Here is a 14,032-nt window from a genome sequence, read left to right as displayed (position 1 = left end):
TTATTGATATGCCATGTAGGGAGGGATAAGCGTCCTGTTAAATCTTTGGTAGTTGGAAGACCAATTTTGCTGGCCCTTGAGGATATTGATGGAGGTCCATCATTTCTTGAGAAAGCTCTTCGATTTCTTGAGAAGTTTGGTAAGTGGGGATCTCATATATTCATTTTTATTCTTTATCAAATTACTGTACTTGTGTTTATATTTGAACTTTATGTATTCCTTCATTTCTTCGGGTAAAAATTGCACCCTTAATTTTTATAATTAATTATGCATACGTGTTCATGTGTTTTGTGATTTCAACTGTTAATTGGCACTTTTTGTTGCACTTTAATTATTCAAGTGTTCACTGACTTCTCTTCTGGCACTAAGAAGTGGCTCCACAGTCTTCAAACTGTATGAAATATGCATCAATGAGTGGTTGAGGATGTGCAGTTGATAGTTGCAAAGGTTGCCTCATTTAGATTTTATTTTTTCAGTGTCAAAAACCAAAAATTTTGGGTTGGATATTTCTTCTCAAATACAAATGTTAAACTAGTCGCTGACCACTTTTAAGGATGGAAATGGTGCTTGCTCTCTTCTGCCATCATTATGGTGGGTTGAGCATATCGCATTGTTTCCAGGTACTGGCACATATATTATACAGTGAACTTGGACATATTGAAAATCTAGAAAAATGATTCCACCTGATTACCGTCCCATTTGTTAGGTTAAGCCTTTAAAACGTAGAGCAAAAGCATTGTCTCTTAGATTGAAGGACATTTTTACAGATGCAATATTATTTTCTGAAGATACTTTCAAAGATAAATTTAGATGTGGTGTCAGTTGCTGATGAGATGGTGGAAAATCATAAGAATGATAGGAAGGAATTGTTCTCAATACTACTTTCTATGACCGTGCTGATGGGTTTTCTTTGTAGTTGTTTTAGAGAAAAAGGGATTTGTCAAATGTAAAAAACGTAGATTATATCCCCACGCGGTAGCCCACTCTCTTGAGGGCTTGGGATCTGGTGCCTGGCTGTATCGAGGTGACTGAGGTCTTAGGTTCGATCCTTCTGGTGAGCTTAAAAATTCTTCCCTTTGCTGTCTCATGGTTCATGGGGTTGGGACGCCTGACCGACTCCCCAGTTTAGGGCTTGCCCCCACCCCCCAACAAAAAAAAAAGGTAATTTGTGACTTGTATGGATCAATAATCTAGTTAGATGAATGCCTGATGAGTGAGACTCTAGGGTGTGTTATACAGGGACAGAGGGGTCTGCTTTTATCAACAATTTGATAGTAAAATAGATAAAACATAAAAACTTTAGTAAAAGTAACGAACATGTGAGGAAAAAGATATTGAACCTGTGATTAGAGTCTATTTGAGGTGGCTTGAGTATAATTTCTTTTTTTCCTCTTACTAAGGCTTGAATCCCCACTAGTAACAAGGAGGCTCCATCCCTGCTCTCGTAGGGAGATTGGATATCAACGCTCGTATTTTTGTGTTGATCGTTTTTTCCCCCCTCCCCAGTTAGTTCTGATAAGGGTCTGGTCAACACAAAAAAGTCAATGTTGTGCCATGTAAAAGTCAACACAAATACGTTGGATGCTAAAGTGCCATGTATGGATGCTAACAAGGAGGCTCCATCCCTTCTCCATCGTATGGATGCTAAAGTGTCATGTAAAAGTCAATGTTGTACTTGGAGCACTGCTCATGGAAGATGAACATGTGTAATCTTCTTCAGAAAAGAATGCGTTGTTTGTCACCCCACTGGTGAGTTGTGTAAGATTGAGGCTAAAGGGGTTGGTCCTCTTTTTCTTCATTTTTCCTGTGCATTGAGATTGCAACAAAATATTCTTAATGAAGTTTGCTAAAGTGGGTTATTGTGCATTCATATGTGTTTCTTTGCTCATTGAGAATTAGTGTTTTAAGATGAAGGAAGAGGATGCTACTGAGTGGGATTGTATTGTGATGGAAATCTTTTGGCATCTTTTGAAGTCATTAGGGTGAAAAGGGTAAAGGGATCTTCTCGCATTCTAGCTGGGAGGTGGAGTTCTTTCTGATCTAGAGTTTGATTTTGGGTGTCTTCACGGGCTTCAGCTGCAAGTTAATTTTGAGAAATGTTGTTTTCTTGAGTCAAAATAATTCAGATTTGAATGGTAATGCATTGATTCTTGGTTTTTTTGTTTGTTATTTGGTTCTTTTGGTTGCTTTAATGGTTGGTCAGCTGCTTCTTTACCAACTTTTAGTTCCATTTCTTTGTTTTTAATAATATTACATTTGATTTCTCCTCAAAAAATAATAATAATAATAATATCTTTTGATTCCTATTAAAAAACAAAAGGTTTGATTCCTATTAAAAGCAACAGGAAAAATTAGAGGTGTAATGAAGTAGTCAGGACAATCATGTAGCCAAACCGAGCTCCAATTAATTCAGGATTGAGCCTTAATGGAGGTGGGTTATATTCAGCTGGGAGTGGGAGTGTGTATTGTTGTTAAAAAGGAAAAGATGTACGAAGCCGGTGGTGTTGATTAACTTGCTCACCTCTCTAAATAGTGCTTGGATGAATTCATTGAATTTCATCTCTTATATTTTTTCGCATATGATATTTTTTTCTACAGGAACTAAAGTTGAAGGAATTTTACGGCAAGCAGCAGATGTTGAGGAGGTGGACCGCAGAGTTCAAGAATATGAACAGGGTATCCCTTTGATTCATATTAATTACACCTTATTTTGAAAGTTGCTAATTAATTACACTGATAAAGAAGTGTTAGATATCCTTTTTCCTTGTTTAATTATTTCATCTGTCAAGTGCAACTTTTTGTAGCGATGCCCTTCATACTGAGAGATTGTGGCTCACCTATTTCTCTTTCGTTATTTGTAGGAAAGACTGAATTTAGTGCTGATGAGGATGCTCATGTTATTGGTGACTGCGTTAAGGTACTCGTCTCACTTGCTGCTGCTCGTGACTTTTAAGTTAATGTAGTTACTTTAACTTTCAAGATCGTTGTTTCATCTGCAGCATGTCCTCAGGGAGCTTCCGTCCTCTCCAGTGCCTGCATCCTGCTGTACTGCCTTACTGGAGGCTTATAGTAAGTTTCAGTTATCTTTTGTTCTTCCTAATTTTGTATTCTTTTACCTGGTTGATTATAGTTTTGGATTTGTTAAGATATTGAAACATGATTTATTTTGTTTATTTTAGACAAATCCCCTTGAGCACCTTTTGTCGAGGTGATTTGAGTAAATTATGTGTTTGTTTTTTGAGGCAAACTTATTTTTTTTATTCTTCATTATTTCATTTATTTGTACATTGACAATTGGTTTTGTTTTGGCTGTTACTGCCAAGGGAGTTGAAGTCGTTTTTTGGATGATAAACTTGTCAAAACGTAAAAACAACTGTTCATCAAATTGAGATATTGGCTAATTGCTTGTGAAAAGAATCAGTTAATTGTGAATGAGTGTTGATTGGCATGTTCTAAATAGTAAAATTAAATATCAGTTGGTGTATTTATTGAACATATCCTTTCTTAGCTTTGAAAAGAAAAAGAAAAAGAAGAAAACAGTGAAGAAAACAAGACTGTTTGTGCTGTTGGTCATACTGGCATTCATGCATGTCCAGTGTTCGCATGGACTTTAACGTATATATTCTCCATTCATACAGTTAATAATTTGCCAAGGTTTGTGTCTTTGTCGTTGGAGACCTTTCAACATTTTCCTTGTTGCAGTGGCTATTGAAAATAATTGAGCCTTGTTGCCCTCTCAAATGAAAGTTATCACAAACTAGTGAGCTTTGTTTTCTATTTTGGATGTAACTTGCAAATATTTATTTGTGCAAGTTATATTCTAATCTAATCATGGAATAAGCACCATATGAGGATCCTTGCCTTTTATGGGAGAAGTGCTGTATCTTTATTGTGCTAAGCATTTTTGTTCAGACATTTGTTTCTATCGTTAAAAGATTTTAAAGCTAATGGGTTTTGTTGTTTTGATTCACATTCAACTTGGGTTGACATGATTGTCATCTGATCCCAATTTGGTGGATTATATTTTACTTGCATCATTATATACTGATATTGTTGCCTTACTGTTTATTGGATAAGAAATTGATCGGAAGGAAGCTCGGATAAGTGCTATGCGCTCTGCAATATTAGAGACATTTCCCGAACCAAATCGGCGTTTATTACAGAGGTAACCTCTGAACATGTTGTATACATTCAACCTTTTTCCCTAGTTGCATCTTTTAGTGTCATCCTTTGCTAATTTAATGTTTGCTGATCTGTTTATAGTGTTTACTTTCTGCGCTGCTCTAAATCTATAGCCTATGCATTTTGTCCTTTTAATTTTTTGTTTTATTTCTGTTTGTTGTAATCTGCACATGTCATAGCTAGTAGACGCCATATGTATCAGTGCTGATGGGAATGTGAACATAGAAAGACAATATATCTGGAAGATATGGTTTAGTGAGGCTGGTGCTGTTAGCTTAAGCTTTTGGGTTTAGTGGCTACTCAGCAGTAACTTAATTGTTTTGAAATATGTCCATTTTGTGAGTAAAGATGCTTGCAACTTCTATAGTGAGCAGGCATATTTTTCATAGTCATACAATTATCTAATATGTACAATTGCTCCTTATTTTGCAGAATTTTGAGGATGATGCACACAATATCATCTCATGCTCATGAAAACCGAATGACTCCTTCTGCTGTTGCAGCCTGCATGGCACCCTTGCTCCTACGACCTCTTTTAGCTGGTGAATGTGAGTTGGAGGATGATTTTGATATGAACGGTGATAACTCTGCTCAGCTTCTTGCTGCTGCAAATGCTGCTAATAATGCTCAAGCCATCATTGCAACTCTTTTAGAGGAATATGAGAATATTTTTGATGTAAGATTCTCTCTGTTTGATTGCTTGACTGATAATTGCTGGTGTTCTTGAGAATACAATAGTCAATAGGTTATATCATTGGATTGATTATGTATACTTTAGTACCCAGGTTTGGATTTCAAAAATTTAATAGGACCCTAAGGTTCTATCAATTGAAAATATACTAGTGATGCACACACTTACAAAGTTGGGATACAAAGTTTGTACCATAATCGACTTGGCGCCAGTATAAATTCAGCACTTTGTATCCCAACTTTATAAGCCTATCATTACTGTAAAAAGTCAAGAAAACGATTAGAAGAGGGTTGATCTCTTCATGGGGATCTTCCTCCAATTTGTCAAAAGACTATTTTTCTTTCTTTGCTTGATTGTAAAAGTCTTAGGGCATCACTATTTGAAGGATTCTTAGAGAAACACTAAGCGTAAAAGAAAACAATTCATAATGGAAATCCTAAATTAAATAAGTAACTCCGGAAAAAATGAGAATACTAATTCTAATGTGATTCTAACAAAATTTTATAGTTGTGAATATGAAAGTTATGTGTGCTTTGTGATGTTAATTTAGGTTGTGAATATAATTGGTATAGAATCATTTTAGGTAAGGGTCTTTGAGTTTCCTGAAGTATGATAATATGCTTGAAAGCTAGAAGGGCTGCAGCTGGATCTGTGGAAAAAATTGCTTGGATTTATTGTTGAACAGGAAAATTAAGTTTGTTCCTGATGACTGAAGAGTCAACTGGAAAAAAGTAACCATACCAGCGGTTTTGGACTGGAACCGCTGAATATTGTTGCAACTTCGGTCCAACTTAAGTTTTGTGAAGTATTGTAGCTTGTTTTGAAAGCTAGAAGGGCTGCAGCCGGATCTGTGGAAATAGTTTCTTGGATATATTCTTAAAAACTTACATTTGTTCTTATTGGAGTCTCAAGCTAGTTCCCCATGTTACCATAGTTTAACTCTGTACTTGTGTATATTCTGCTTGGTGTTTCAGGATGAAAGTCTCCATAGATGCTCTATTTCAGCTGATTCTCATGTTGACAACAGTGGTAGTGAGGATTCATCTGATGAAGAAAATCTGGATATGAAAAATAATGGCTATCATGATGCACAAAATGAAGTTGATCCAGAAAGTGACGATGATCCCGAGCGTGCACACAGTGGGAAATTAAGTGAAAGCAGTGGTTATGCTGGCAGTGATCTTTATGACTACAAGGTTCTTTATTTTCCTGTCACAAAAATTGTATCACATTTGTTTTTCCAGCATGGTGAAATTTATTAGGGGATTGAAGTACATATTGCTTCGAGTTCTTTTCTTTTGTCATCTATTGCCTTGCGACTGCAGTAATATTATTTGCTTCTCATCTTAATGTTATAGATTGTGTGAAGAACTCATTCATCGACAAAATCTTAGGTTTTTCATGGCCTTGAACATGTACAATGTCTTCCCAACAGGTTACAAATTGAGTTATTTGTTGCATGTGCCACTTTTAAGTATTCTCATTCTCTTTTTTGCCTCTATGGATTTGGATTCAAACATCTGTTTGGCTAGTCCAACTGATAGTTCAAGTCTTTGGGTTGAAGTGTATTATGTCTGTTCCCTGAATCCCTACTGGGTATTCTTATAATTCACAGATCATGCTCGTTATTGTGTTGGGCCTTGATGAGTGAGAGGGTGTTAGAAATCCCACATCAACGAAGTCTGAACTTGGTGTGGCTTCATAACTTGTGCTCTTCCTCTTAATATCTTTTAGCATTTAGGTTGGTTTCTCAATGATATTGTTAAAAAAACCATATCTTTTAACAGTCACAATCTTTAAGTAGATTATGATGATCGTTTCCGTTAATTGAACAAAACAATCAGCCTTTTACTTGCACATTTATATAATAAAGCTGAGCATTGTTTGAAATATTGAAAGATTATGACTAGATTTCATTGACATGTTGAATTTCATGGTCTTGTCCAAGTAGAAACCTGAGGTTTGTCCCATTGTGTGCAACATAATGCTTCTTCTAAAGAAAGCACTGGAATGTTGAGATTGGACAAATTTTATTTCTACAAGTTGCTTTTATAGTCAAGTGTGCATAGCTCAGCTTATATCTTATGGTAATTTTAGAAATGAGGTTAGAGTGAAAGAGATGCACTTGATTTTATGATGATTTATTTTAGAAGTGTTTGCATTATTGGGGTTCATTTAGAAAATTAAAAAGAGGTAACTATTGTTTAAATTGAAATCTACATTATCTGGCACATATACAGGCTCTTGGAGGTGATGATTCGGATGTTGGATCCCCCAGAAATAATAATGCTTCGGCCGAGAGCTCAAAGCTGCCCATTGACCCTATACAAATTGGGGATCCTGGTGATCAGGTGATCGAGCAACAAGGTAAACAGAAGAAAGGAAATGAAAATTCAATTACTGAGATGGAGGTTTCTAGTGTTTTACCTGCTGGTGAATCTTACCATTCAATGGGGGAGATTCTTTCCTCTGTGGATCCTGGGCATCCTCTATCTGTATCTGGACTTGAGTCTTCTGCTGAGAAGCCAGTGGGTAAAGGTACAAGCTCCAATTTCAGCGCAAAGCGATCTGCCTTCTGGGGAAGAAGCAATGTGAGTTTGACATTCATTGTCTCTCTTAAGATTTACTCTTAGGAGCTTTAATATTTTATTAAGCAGATGGTAGTTTACTTCAGTTTGATAGATGTATGTTCTCATCCTTTTTTTTCCATTCTAAAAAATATAATTTATAGATCAAACAATTGTTCCTACCATGCTTCCCACTGCAAATTTTTTCTTAATTCTTCATTCGAGCTTGTGTTTGTTGTTTCCCCTTTTATTTGCTGTATTTGGACGTTTCTGTAGCTGTGGTCATTTTCATTTGTTTTATTAACATTAGTCTTAATTCTTGTTTTGAGGTCATATTTAGGTCTATGCATATTCTTCTTTGTATATTTTTGGTCCACTCATGCTTGTACTGATATTATTCATCCCTTCCTTAGAGCAGACTGCTTGTTTCTTTGCATGCATGAAATATTTCAGCTATAGGTGTTACTGAGAAATTGAGAATATTCACTGTTCTCTGAATTATGGTATATGTACTCAACTTGAGGGCTGTTCTAGATGGTTTCTGTTCTTTATCTACATTTACCATGATCCACCTGTCCCGTGACTATGGTTGATAAGAAATTTGCAGAGTGCAAGGTATCGGTTGTAAATAACAATTTTTTTGGCTGTGCAGCCATGCAACTTAAAAGTCATGAATTATTGTGTGGGTGGTTATCCATCTATAATTATGGGTAAACAACATTGAATACTGTAGTCCTGTCTCTGCTGTTTGGATTCTTGAATGCAAATGTCAGGCAATTGATGATCTTTATTGACTTTGCACACAGGCGAGAAAGACATCTTCAGTGGAATCCATTGATTCATCTGGGGAAGAAGAGTAAGATGCTCATTATATTCTTTATACCTCTTTCCTTTACTGTCTTCATTATCTTTGATGCTTTTGTTTAAGGAGTCAAACTTAAAGCTTGTTATCTTTACTGTTTATATTTTAAATATCTATTCCTATTTTTGAGGATGTTATCTGTTGAGTGTTTTCTTTTTAAAAAAAAATGTAACAAACTTAAAAATATATTAATGACGAAGATTTAAAACAGATATTGGACCCGCTCTCCACTAAGAAGACAAAAATTAGTAGTACTTGTGCTATACAAAAGTATACCCAATCATCCCTATGCAAGGCTAGAGTCAGTTATAACTCCCTATCTCAAAACCCCATCCCAGTTTAAATGTATGAAGGAAAAGGATAAATCTTTAAAATTTTTTGAAACTGAAGCCCAAAGTGAAGTAAAAAGACGAACTCTATCCCACAGTTCTTCAGAATTATCTATAATTTTTTCCCTAAAAAATACGAACATTTCTTTCTTCCCAGATTACACAAAACAGAGCTGCCGCAGCACATTTCCAAAGAGTTTTAGCTTTTGTTCCTCTACCAAAAGCAAAGGCTGTGGAGCATTCCTTTGTTAAGGTTATTAGTCTCTTGTTTATAGCTAGATTTAAACATCCTTAGATGTGTTTAAATGTATAATTGTAGTTAATATCACCATATTTTTCTAAGGCAGTGTGCAAGAATCCTAATTCTTCTAAACCTTTTAACTTTAATACCCTTGCATAGAAAATCTTAGAAACCTATGTTAGTCCTAGATGCTTCTAAAATTTTACTGTTATGTACGTTAAGATTAGTTGGCGTACAAGTAAGTTCTCTTTTGATGTTTAATCGATAACATTGTACCAGACTTGTATAAAGTAGTTCGCACTTGAGGTTTATTTGAGACAATTTCCCTAAAATGGTGATCAGTTTTACTGCTGTATGCATGGCTTCGTGGATAATTAATGGTAAACACAAGGGAATTTTTTTTCTTTTTTAACAATTTTTTTTTGGGGTTAAATAGGGTAAGACGAGTTTATTAGGTTTCAATTTATTGATGTGCGGTTATTTTTTGTTGTTTTTCCACCTTTTTTCCCCTATGAATATAGTTGAAGTAACTTGATGATGTTGTGTTATATCTGGAATTGCAAAAGACAAGTTGAGATATCAGAGGAAACAGCCATACCACTAACTTAGAAAGCACTGAAATAAACAGATTGGTTGCATTCAAAATCTAATGACACAACTTCCTATGAAAACTAGTCTTCCCAGAAAGTATTCTCTGAAAGCTTTTTTTCTACATTTTATCCTATATTTGAATATTTATAAGTGAAGGAAATCAGGTTAGATTGCCATTTTCAAAGGAATGTTTTAAGGTTTGGAAACTAAAAGGGGTTCAGTCCTGATGTCCCTCCCACTTGCCATTGTCAAATCCTTGATTCATATGGTTGATTAGATGATGGATTTTTTCAAAACAATTTTTACATGTCCTTTCAATAAGTTATTTTGCAGATTGAAATGGCTTTTCTCATCAACTCTTTGTTGTGTCAAAATTTCCTCCATTTTATATTTAATATATTCTTACAACGTAAATCTGTTGACTTGTTTGTAGGCTTGCTATTCAGAGACTTGAGATTACAAAGAATGACTTGCGACATAGGATTGCAAAGGAGGTACTAGTCTTGCATAAACTAGTCATGGAATATCAGTGTTATTACTAACAGGATTGGTCATCATCTGTGACAGGCTAGAGGAAATGCCATTTTACAAGCTAGCTTGGAAAGAAGGAAGCAAGCTTTGCATGAGCGTCGTTTGGCGCTTGAGCAAGATGTATTTCTTTTTTATCCATTAAATACTGCCTTTTTTTTCCCTTAATGTTTATTTGCTTTCATTTGTTTGCTGGATATTGCATTAGATTTTTCGATGCTTCTTCTTTTTGCTTTTATTTCCATGTTTAAAATGTTTTCACTGTTCACTCTTTGTTTGTGTCTACTGACTAGCAAATGATTAAACAGGTCTCAAGGTTGCAGGAGCAGCTTCAAGCTGAGAGGGATCTTAGAGCTGCATTAGAAGTTGGTTTGAGCATGTCTTCTGGACAATTTTCCAGTTCACGTGGCATGGACTCTAAAGTTTGTACAGATTATAAAAGATTTGTTTCTTTTTTATTTCTAGATCTTCAGTTGCACAAATACTTATGACTTAAAACTGATGTGAAGACAAGGGCTGAGCTGGAGGAGATTGCTCTTGCTGAAGCAGACGTGGCCAGGTTGAAGCAAAAAGTTGCAGAACTCCACCATCAACTTAATCAGCAGCGACAGCATCATTATGGTTCTCTCTCAGATGCATGTGACCGTTATCAAAATGTCCAAAACCATAATTCTCAACAGTGAGTATGCCAAATTATGCAATTACTAAAATATTTTTGGCTTGTGGTGTGAAAAATTGTCAGTAGTCATAAGCAATATTTATATTGACATCATGAAAGGGTTCTCTGCAGATCATTCTCTTCCGACATATTTAACCTACCCATTCGATTACCTTTTCTTGCTTTTCAGTACCTGGTACTCCAGCTAACAATTGTCTGCGGCATGATGGTTAATTTTCAATCTTAGCAATTAATCCATTCCCGTCAGAATACATGCCCGTCTGGATTCTGAATTTTGACTATTTTAAATTTTGTCTAGATATAATGTGCATATTTTTGGTGACCGTTATTTGTTTATTTTGTGTTTTGAAAATGATAGTAACATATGCATCAGTTTCTACATGTGGTTGGCTTGGGGAAGTTACTTTGGTGTGTAAATGAACTTCTTTATTAAGCTGGGTTTCTACACGATATGTCAGTGTTATATTCTATTTTTTTCTCCCTTTTTTGATGGGGGAAGGGAAGCAAGGGAAACAGGTTGGGGACAGGCAGCTACCTGGTAAGAGGTGTAGTGAGCTGTGAAAAGTTGAAGGCTACAAGCCTACAAGAGGGATATTCTTCTTTTCTCTTTCTTTCTCATTTTCTTTTCCTCTTTTCCCTTTTTGCTATTTTTTCAAATTTTGGCTCTCCAAGCTCCTTTTCCATCCTGTAATATTAGTACACTAGTCAGAACATGTCAATAAAGCCAAAAACAATATGCCTCTGCTCTCCATTAGAACCAACAAGTGTCTGGGTACATGTTCATGGTTGCGTACTTTTTGTTTTTTTTTTCTAAATCATAAAATTGTTACACTTGGTAACTAATTTACTTTAGCCATTATTTTAACACTTTGAAGCCAATATATTAGCAACTTTGAGCTTTTAAAGATATGGCAAAGATTATCTTTTTGCCTGCATGCTATTCATCTGTAGGGAGAACTGGATAGCACGGCAAGTGTATATAATAAAGTTAAAAATATGTATTTCAGTTCTAATATCACAGGATAATGGGTAGTTGAGGCTGCTAATTTTTCCTAGTAGAGGAAAATGGAAATAACTGTGGCACATCAGATTCTGTTCAAGTAAAGCCTTTTACTAATAAAATATATTTGATATTTGCAGGAGGTTTCTTCAGCAAGACTTTGATTCTACTCTTGCTTTTGTTAATCATGAAAGGAAACAAAGAACTGAGGTACATATTTGAAATTGTTTGCCCATCACCATCCGTCTTTCTCGTTCGATTGAAATGTATTTAGAACTTTCAAACGAGAAGATGGTAATTCAAGTTATTAATTATTTACTTATTCTATTTGTTTGTTTTGACTCACTAAATTTAGTGCATTTTGATTGAACCTTCACTATTCCAGATTATCAAATGCCTTCGTAGTTTGATGTTATATTATCACGGTCCTTTGTTTAGGATCTATGTTGCCTTTAGAGGTTGAGTCCGTCATGAGTTATTCTTTTGAGTTTATCAATACTGCATGCTTTATCTAATGGTAATTATAATCTTCTACTGCTGCACTGCAGGAGAATTTGTTAGGGGCAGACTGGAGGAATATTAAAGGACAAGGATTAGCAACCGGCAGCAGTAACAGGCTGCCTCGGAAGCAATTTGTGGAGTCAACCAGCTTGAGTGACTCGAAAAGTACCGAGGCATCCACAAATGTGTCAATGGATGAGCTATGTGGTGTCGATTCTGCATCTGTCCCTTCCACTTCAAGACCGATAGAGGTAGGCTTGATATTCATCAATGCGTCAATGCACATTCTGTTTTGCAACTCCTGATACTACTTCTTGACTCCAAAATTTTGAAGCAACACAGTTCAAATTATTGACTGGAAAATTACTGAACAATCTTTATATACATTTTCCTAATTGATTTTTGTTAACCGACATTATTTGTTTTTGACAATCTTACAGGCAACGGATTATGCTAGGCATCCATCAACTGCTTCTTCTGCCTTGGTAGAATTAACTACTCGTCTTGATTTTTTCAAGGAAAGACGATCTCAGCTAATGGAACAACTTCACAACCTTGATTTAAACTATGGCACTACGTCGTCACAAGATTTCATCTACAGACCATCATCTCCACCGTGGAACTAACCTAAGATGGTGCTTATCATAGGAGTCGAGATTAAAAATGTCGGTCTTCTTCTTGTTGTACATCCTTCAGTGTTGCATATAGTTGTATATGTAGTCTTGTGGGCTCAGTTAGTTTTCCTTTTTTTCATTTAAATTTCTTGTTTCAATTTATTTTTTTGGGGGGGTTCTCTCTCTTGCATAGAATTTGGTTTCATTACTAACAATGACCTCTTTCGAGTTCCCCTTGCTGTAATTTTTGCCCTAAATGTTATAAACAAAACAAGTGTTTTGGTTTGTGTCAATAGTAGGTGAACGCGTTATATAAAACAAAAACTTTTTTATTGTTATTTTTAAATTTTTGGGTTCTGTTTGTGAAAGACGTCTCCTATGGAACATTTTTTCTTTTTTTCTTTTAGGGGGTTTAATGGCTTATTATTTTCGACAATTGTTCTATGTAGGTGTAAGATGTGTACAAATTAATTGCAGTGTATCTTAATGTCATTTGCACAGTTCGTTTTTGATGTCGAAGTTCATTATGTGAATATTTAATCCACTCAAAATAGTTAAAAGAGTAAAAAATGACAACAATAAAAATAGAGGGATAAATAATATTCAAATTAATTTGTTAATCTTTTACTTTACCAAATTTTCAAACTCATTGATCAATGAAATAAAATTTAATGCCCATTGAGCTAAGAGCTACAATAACAAGCCCACAAGTTTTCAATCTGATCAATTTTTATTCGTAAAAATTCGATCCGTAAAAATTTAATTTGTGAATTGGTAGATTGAATTCAGTTAAAAAAAAATAAAAAATTAGTTGGTGGATTGGATATGTATTTATTTTTATAAATTTATAAAAATTCGTAAAAAATAAAAAATAAAAAAATGTATTTATTTAATTAAAAAGTAAATTTTTAAATATGACATTAGTACTAACTAATAAATAAATAAATAAAAATATAGTTACATTAATATAATATTATATCTTATCTAATAATAATATAAAATATAAAATAATTAAATAAACAAATATAGCTTCTTAGGTAGTTAACTTTCATGATCTAAACAAATGAAATTTTTTTTTGTGTTGCATTTTAAAACTTTAAATGTATTTTTTATTTTTATTTAAACAATTAATTTATTTAAATCGTATTTAATTTTGAATTTAATCAGTCCTAAAATTATTTTTATATTTAGTTAGTTCAAGAATAGGATATAATTAAACATTTTTATCCTACAAACCAATCCACAAA

The 14,032-nt window shown here is 34.5% G+C and overlaps 1 protein-coding gene across 1 annotated transcript in view; it reads left to right on the top strand.

Annotated features, from left to right (window-relative positions):
• Positions 1-13,141, top strand: part of LOC18050792 (rho GTPase-activating protein 7) — an 18,647-nt gene extending 5,506 nt beyond the window's left edge. The window contains exons 6-21 of the mRNA XM_006446235.2: positions 8-139; positions 2,599-2,676; positions 2,862-2,917; positions 3,000-3,069; positions 4,078-4,165; positions 4,615-4,858; positions 5,848-6,069; positions 7,114-7,464; positions 8,247-8,296; positions 9,897-9,957; positions 10,031-10,114; positions 10,300-10,413; positions 10,501-10,670; positions 11,811-11,880; positions 12,219-12,422; positions 12,612-13,141. Coding sequence (XP_006446298.2) covers positions 8-139; positions 2,599-2,676; positions 2,862-2,917; positions 3,000-3,069; positions 4,078-4,165; positions 4,615-4,858; positions 5,848-6,069; positions 7,114-7,464; positions 8,247-8,296; positions 9,897-9,957; positions 10,031-10,114; positions 10,300-10,413; positions 10,501-10,670; positions 11,811-11,880; positions 12,219-12,422; positions 12,612-12,797 — 2,180 coding nt within the window. The 3' untranslated portion in view covers positions 12,798-13,141. The remainder of the gene's footprint in view (positions 1-7; positions 140-2,598; positions 2,677-2,861; positions 2,918-2,999; positions 3,070-4,077; positions 4,166-4,614; positions 4,859-5,847; positions 6,070-7,113; positions 7,465-8,246; positions 8,297-9,896; positions 9,958-10,030; positions 10,115-10,299; positions 10,414-10,500; positions 10,671-11,810; positions 11,881-12,218; positions 12,423-12,611) is intronic.
• The last annotated feature ends 891 nt before the right edge of the window (positions 13,142-14,032 follow it).

This window comes from Citrus clementina, unplaced genomic scaffold, assembly GCF_000493195.1.
Source record: "Citrus clementina cultivar Clemenules unplaced genomic scaffold, Citrus_clementina_v1.0 scaffold_2, whole genome shotgun sequence".
NCBI lineage: Eukaryota > Viridiplantae > Streptophyta > Magnoliopsida > Sapindales > Rutaceae > Citrus > Citrus x clementina.
This window is presented reverse-complemented; position numbering and strand designations above follow the sequence as displayed.